The 7,500-nt window shown below is 38.0% G+C and overlaps 1 protein-coding gene across 2 annotated transcripts in view; it reads right to left on the bottom strand.

Annotated features, from left to right (window-relative positions):
* Positions 1–7,500, bottom strand: part of LOC125045656 (DNA topoisomerase 3-alpha-like) — a 34,801-nt gene that overhangs the window by 25,591 nt on the left and 1,710 nt on the right. For both annotated transcript variants that reach the window (XM_047643067.1, XM_047643068.1), the window contains 7 exons: positions 6,785–6,994; positions 6,538–6,671; positions 5,405–5,523; positions 4,854–5,024; positions 2,212–2,387; positions 1,068–1,248; positions 120–337 (listed from right to left, as the gene is read on the bottom strand). In XM_047643067.1, coding sequence (XP_047499023.1) covers positions 120–337; positions 1,068–1,248; positions 2,212–2,387; positions 4,854–5,024; positions 5,405–5,523; positions 6,538–6,671; positions 6,785–6,994 — 1,209 coding nt within the window. The remainder of the gene's footprint in view (positions 1–119; positions 338–1,067; positions 1,249–2,211; positions 2,388–4,853; positions 5,025–5,404; positions 5,524–6,537; positions 6,672–6,784; positions 6,995–7,500) is intronic.

Below are 7,500 nucleotides of genomic sequence, written 5' to 3'. Positions count from 1 at the left end.
ATTTTTTTGTGTTCCTGCTTGATGATTTCAGACATCCTGTTACCTTTCTTGCTGTAAATGAGGCTTTCACTTTAATTTTCTTAACCTATTATTTTTCAGGGTCAAGCCAAGCCACTCACCTCTTCCCCAGCAATGACAATCTCCACAATGGTCTCCTGGCCCTGTGCATCCTTGCTCAGACAAGCCAGGAAATGGCGCACAATAAACTCATATACCCTCTTTTCATTGCCCTGTAGGTTGCTTGCATACTTGGTGGGGTGGATGGGGGGATGGGCCTGGTCAGACTTCCTGCCCTGGCGTGGGTTAGGCCCCTCCTCCAGCACCCTACCAGCAAAACCTGTTGAGAGGGTAATTCGTAATATCTTATAGAAGAGTTTAATAGGAGTTTAATGTTTGCCTCAGCAAAGCTTGTTTGCAGATGCCAATATGTTTTATTTCTCATACTATTATGATCATTATTAACCCAAAGCCGATGGGCATGACATGTATGTAGATGCCATGCCCACTGTGAGTTTACTTTATTAATTGTTTTAAAACAAATATGACTACACTTGTACTAAGTCACCAATGAACCAATTATCAGTACTGCCTGTCTTACTTGTTTACCCTTTTCCTCAATTTTCAAAAACATTTTACAATAACTTATATTGCTGTTACTAATGTCAATAGCATTATAATGATTATAATGTCTACGATACAAACAACACCATCAATATGCATAGCATTAGTAAAAAAAAAAAAAAAAATGTTTTTCCAAATTCAAGGAAAGGTGAAATCAGGTAAGGTCAAAAGGTCTACTAATTAGCTCCTTTGTGGCTAAGCACTAGCAGAGCCATTCATGTCAAAGACATAAAACAAAAAAACAAAAACGGGCACAGCATTTTCTTGGCAACATTCAGTTACTATTCATAACTATAACATTATTATCAAAAACTTTTTTTTTCCTATTCAAGGAATGGAGTAAAATAAGGTGAGTAATTGACTTTATAGTGTTTAAACTAAAACCTCAGTGCATGTCAACAACCAATATCAGCAAACATAATATTACATTTACATATTCCACTCACCTCCCCACTGCTGATCTTGGCACTGCATCTCAACCAAAGGCACAAGATTTAGTTCTTTAGGGAAAATGTTGGTCTCTGTGCGAGGGTAACTGATGAAACCTTGAGTATAGAGTTTCTCAGCAACTTTCATGGTCTCTTTGGCATTTATGCGAAGTTTTCGTGATGCCAGCTTCTCAAGCTCCTGTTGAGTTACAAGTGATGTTATTTCCATTATTGTTCATATTTTTTACTTGAAGTGTATAGTAATAAGATGATCTAAGAGATGTGATTTTATTATTCCACTGACACTGGGATGGTATGTATAAATGCCATATTCGCTTTGATTTTAGCTTATTAACCCCTTGACCACAGCCTAGGATTCCATAACCATTCCCTTGTACACATAGCAAAAATACAGGGGTGCTAATCTTAACACAGTTGTTCTATTTATTGTTGGGAAATAAATAGTTATTATGTGTGATGTAAAAATGTTCAAAAGGGCAACTTCATTAAATAAAAAATATGTCTTTATATACAAAAAGTGTAGAGACAGGTGGCATTTCCAGGGTAAAATATGCTTGAAGGTATAAAGACCCACTGCCCTGGAACAGAGGAAAGTTTTTCGAAGGCAATGGACTATAGCCACTTAACATGTCATGAATGACATATTGAAACTGCCCACAGTCATCCTAAGCAATCAAAGGAACGGTTAATTTTGTTTACACTTGGATGGTTTCACAAGAGCTTAGTTACCAAGGAGTCAATTACTAGGACTACCTAGTTTGTGTTTGTTTATCACATTCTAATAATAATAATATCAACAACATTAATAATTCTAATAACATTGATAGTTTTTTTGTTTTTTTTATTATTTTATACATTCAAGGAATGGAGTAAACAGGTGAGGTTAGGTATGCCTAACACATGCCTTTGAGATAAACAAAATTGTCAAAATAACATTACAGGGGACAATATATCTACCAGAAAATCTCTTAATAATATTAAGCTAATTCTTTAATATACAGAATATCTTTATCACATTTCTATATACTCTTTCCACATCATCATTTAAAAAAAAAAGAAGTCAAATCATATCTGTCTACTTTCCCCTGCATTCAACGTTCAAACTATATCATCAGCACCTTCAAAGCTTGCAAAAACTCACCACAGTGTCAAGAGGCAGTGGTCGCCACTTGCTCTTGCGTTTGGTCGTAATTTTCATTACACGTGCTTGGGGATTCTCCTGACACATCTCAAAAAGCACTTGGCAAGCCAGCTCATCAAACAGCCTGACACGTTTCCATGTAAAGTCTATCACTCCCTCTTCTCCATTATGATTGACTGCCACATGTAGAGAATGGTTAACAGTAAATAGAAAATAAATAAATGTTAGACATCAAATGTCATATAGTACATGGAAAAGTATTGTGGAAAAAAGGGTTAATTATCCAAATAATTTTTTTTATATGTCAAAGGGCATACATCACTGTAGAATGGTATGGGGAAAGCAGGGGAGCAAATAGGGAATAAGAAAAGGCAAAAGAGGGGTGCAGGACCATCAGATCAAATGGAGGATCTATGTGTCTGAGGAAGGAGAACAAGTAGTCAAAGGAAAAGGTGAAGATGTCCAACAGGTTGGGGGGTCAGGGAAGAGAGGACAAGTGAGGAAAAGGAGAGGCTGCAGTAAAGCAGTGATAGGACAACATAATGTGTGGGACTGAAAGACACAGGGTAGAAATGGGTGTCAGAGAAGTAGGAGGAAGAGAACTTGGAGTGAAAGGATCCGGGGAGTCATATGAGCATCCAGGAGGGAGCAGAAGGGGGTTGTAGATGGAGAAGGATAGAATGAGATGTGTTGGGAGAGAGTGGGAGGAAGAGGGTTAGGGGGAATATGAGGAAGACAAGGATGGATGTCAGCAGTCAGTTTGAATGAAGAGGGAATGGGAGTAGAGAAATTGGAGAGTGGCTGAGGGAGGGGATTGTTCTCTAGGGTAATGGTTAGAAAGTTTTGAATGTCCTCATGAGTTTCTGGAGGGGAGTTGGGTAGAGAGGTCTAAAAACAAAAGCTTTTTTGTGTGGAGGAAAAGATGAGTCAGACATTCAAGCAGAGGAAGAAGTAGGTGTAGGTGGAACAGGTAAAGCAAAAGAGGGGCAGGCACTTGGGAAGTGATAGATACTGGAGTATCTGGATTTGGGAAAGCAGAATTTGATTGATAGGGAGATGGGTAGAGGTGTGATGGTAATGGTATGGGGTAGGAGATACTGGGGGAAAGACAGCATTAGAGTAGGGAGTGAGAGAAAAATCTTGTTGGTATGCTTTTTGTCTGGCCTCATGTAGAGTGAGGCCTAGTTTGATTCTGAGAACTGCTATCTCAGACTCAAACTTGTAAGCTATATAAATATAAAATACATTATGGGAGCCACCACCAGGAATAGGTATGCCAGTAAGGTCTCAGATATACCTGTGACCATGTGAGAACAATGAGAAAGGCTGTGGAAGGAATTTTGCCTACTTGTTTTTGGAGAGATTGTTAGAAGAGGAGGGTATTGTCAGAGTAAGAGACTGTAGGGGGAATAAATATTTTTTTTATCTCACTTGGCTTGTCTAAAAAGAGTCTCCAAAGGCTTGCAGAGGTGGAAGTAGTAGAAGGACAAGGACAGGAGGAGGAGGAGGTGTGCTGTGAGGTAGTTCTACAGGGAGCAGGAAAATAAGAATGAAGAATAGTCATATGGGAGCAGGGGGAAGACAATGAAGAAGACTGTGCAGAAGGAAGAGATGTAATGGAGGTTATTGGAAGAGAGGAAGGGGTGGATTCTGAATGGTCTAGGTGGATGATTAAAAATGACTCAAGTTGACAACAAGTACTGAGGAGGAGGAGTAACAGCAGTGGTCAAAGCCACGATCAAAGGAGTGTCAGGGGTCAGGAAATCAGAGAAGTTAATTTCAGATAGGCTCGTTGATAGAGGGGCAAGCATAAATGCCCCTAACATTGGCCATGGGGAGCCTGAATTGTGAGGGGAAGAGAATCAAGTCTACCCCTCAGGGTCCCCATAAGGGGTAAGGGATAGATGCCCATGGCTCCCTGACTCAAAGCTAGTTTTTCATCCTTTCAGTACAGCATATACACCTTAGGAAGTGGACAGAAGAAGGGAATGGAGAAGAGAAGGAAAAGGAAAAGGGCAGAAGAAAGACTATGCAAAAATGGTTGAGCCAAGGGCTGAGGCCCAAGAAAGAGTGATCCCTAACCCCTAACAGCCTTAGTCTCCTATGCCCCACCATGATAGCAATGTGCATGGGATTAGGGAAGGCATCATTATTCATATTATTATCATTATTATTAACATCATTAGAGTCATTAAAGTCATTAAAATCACTGCAGTCATCATAGTCACCATAGTCATTTACTGTCATTATCATGTTTTATTATCATAATCATTAATTTCATTATCATAACTATTTTTTTTATTATCATTGTTATCATTATCAGTATCATCATCATCATTATATTATCATAAACATTATTAATATTGTCATTATCATTATCATCATTACCATTATTATCATCATCATTATTGTCATTATCATTATTATGAATACTATCATTATCATCATCACTATTATCATTATTGTCATAATTATTATCATTATTGTCATCACCACTATCATTATCATTATTATTATCATTATTACAGTAATTATTATTCATCTTCATTAGCAAACAGTAAACCCTACTCAGATTACAAAATACACCATTAAGTGAATGAAAATGAACATAGATGTACAAATGAACACCCCATTCAACATACCTTTGATCTTCCAAAACTGCTCAGGTATGAATGCTTGAATGGCCTTGTAACGCTCTACCACAAAACCAAGGGTTGGGAATTGGCAAGATCCGTAACTTATGAGCGTATCAGCCAAAGCTTGTGGGAAAACCTTCTGCAGGCGGAGTGTTTGGAAACGTGTAAAAGCTGCTCCTGTGGGATGAATGCAGAAAGAAGATGAGGTTGTAGTAGTAGTAGTAGTATACGCCCCCTAAGAATTGCATACATTCAATCTATTTAACAAGTCATCGTCTGCAAACAGATAGAAAAAATATTAAACAAAAGCCCAAGTAATATCATTTAATTCATTAATCAAATCTACATGCATAAAGATGATCTAACAAATCTTTAAGATTCTAATCCTCAAGATTCTTTCTGTTAGCTAACTTCATTCAAAGTCCGTTCTTTATGACTCATTATAGTTGAGATTAAACTGTAAAATTAATCATCACAATAGTATACCAGTTCATAGCCTGCATCTAATGTGAATGTGTATGAGCTTGTGTATTGTGTATGCATGTAAACAAACTTACCAATGCGCAAGTCAAGCTCACTGCGTACATCTACGGCATCACTCTGCTTCCTGTCAGGCGGTACGAGGGATTGTAATGCCCGCTGGACTGACTGAAACGTGATCTCTGAGAACTTAGCCCTGGAATATTTTTTAAACATTAGGGAATGATCCACAAAAAGTATCCTCTTCCCATAAAACACCATCGTCATTTATTAACTATGTAAAAGAGAGGTTAAGAGAGACAAGTTTTACAAGGGTGAAAGGAGAGTGAACATTATAATGTTGAATGCTTCAATGTTCTTTTTATGTACACTCTTGAGGTACCTCAGGGTAGCTATTAAAAATTCAGTGCATAAATTTTTAATGCATGCAATACCCCTTGCAGTAAAATGTAACAAAATGAACACTTCTGTAAGAATTGGTACAGTAAAAATAAATTTTTGGTACTTTTATACTACTGAAGTTAATAAATAGGGAAAAAAATAAACTCTCATATGTGAACACTTAGAGAATCAGTTTTCATGTGATTCAAAAACTAAAATACCTATATTACTCTTCTTGAAATTCAGAAAATTTCCGTTCCCCCTGCTTTCTTCAAAGTGAATTGAAACCAGTTATCACGAGCCCAAACAGCTTATTCTTGCTGTCTATACATTTTTCTTATAAACAGCCTGTAAATCATGTTATTTATCCACTTCTATTTATGTTTGTTTCTATTTCCAGATTGTTTGTGCAGAAATCATCTAGTATACGATAGGTCTTTACACAGTCTTTTGACGTAGGCAAGATACCACACACACGACTAAACTGCTATTTTATGTAAACTGATCCTATTTCACTTGAAATATCAAGGTCACATTGCAAATACAAGGCTATTCATTACTTTTGATTATGAATGAAATAAGTAATTTTAACCCATCTCAATTCACCTCACAACAGGATTCCATTCACCTCATCATTCTTGGAGTCCAAGTGACTATCTTTTTTACTGACAAAAAGAAACTGATATGAAAAGCAAGTTTCATTGTTCCACATTCATCTACAATACAAACTGCCTATACTTGTTTCACATCAACATACTCAAGGCTAGTCTTTTCCTTCTTTTCCTTTCCAATTGGTTCAGAAAAAGATTCCATCAAATAGCTGCCTTACCTCAAAACATGGAGAGAAGGCTTCACAGCTTTGCATACTTCAATGACTTCATACCCAATGTTCTCCCCTTCACGATCACAATCTGTCCAGATTACCAGGCGTGTTGCAGCTCTTGCTTCCTTTTCCAAGGTACGCTGAAATTATTTCCATTTAATTATACCATCTTTGGGAGATTATGGAATGGTGGTTTAATTTTAGCTGCAGGTTATGCTAATCGTGTTCAGTTCCCACTGTCCCACAAACAAACCTTGATGGGCTCCATGTCCTGTGGACAGATCTTGACAACTGGAGCATCAAAGAGGTGCAGTGGGTTGCAACTTGTCCACTTGCGGTAGTGCCCTGTGAATGACTGGTTGAGGAGATGGCCTGATACAGAGGTCATGACCATATGGCACTGCTCTCCCCGTAGCATCATGTCCCATTCATAGATCTTGTTAAATTTGCTATAGCCCTCCCGCTGTTGGGAAAAGGAGGAACAGTGCTCCTTGAGTAAAATAATTTAATAACTTTTATCATATCTGCATAATCTCCAGTATATTGGGGGAGGTATGAGAAAGAAGAACTGACAGGGAATGAGGCAGGGAGGAAGGAAGGACTAATTGACGTAAAGGAGGTAGGGAATAACAGGTGGGGAGACAGAAAGGTTCGGAAGCAACAAGGTAGAGAAAAGAGGAACGAAAGACAAATATAGGTAGGAAGAAGATAAAGAACAAAATGAAATGGGCAACAAAGAATGGATAGATGAAGGGAAAGCGGGGAAAAAAGAGGAAGGGGGAAAGGGCAGAAGGGAGGTAGAGAAAGGCAAAGAAAGAGAGAAGGAGAGAGAAAAAAAAATAAGGAAGGTGGGAAAGATGAACAAATCCAGGGAGATGGGGAAGTAAAGAGGAAGAAATCATAGCAGAGGAGAAAAGAGAAACAAAAAGGCAAAGACAAAGAAAATAAAGAAAGAAGGTAAGGAGACAG

The sequence above is a fragment of the Penaeus chinensis genome, chromosome 37, assembly GCF_019202785.1.
Source record: "Penaeus chinensis breed Huanghai No. 1 chromosome 37, ASM1920278v2, whole genome shotgun sequence".
NCBI classification, from domain to species: Eukaryota; Metazoa; Arthropoda; class Malacostraca; order Decapoda; family Penaeidae; genus Penaeus; species Penaeus chinensis.
Note: the sequence above shows the minus strand (reverse complement) of the source record. Positions and strands in the feature narration are given on the sequence as shown.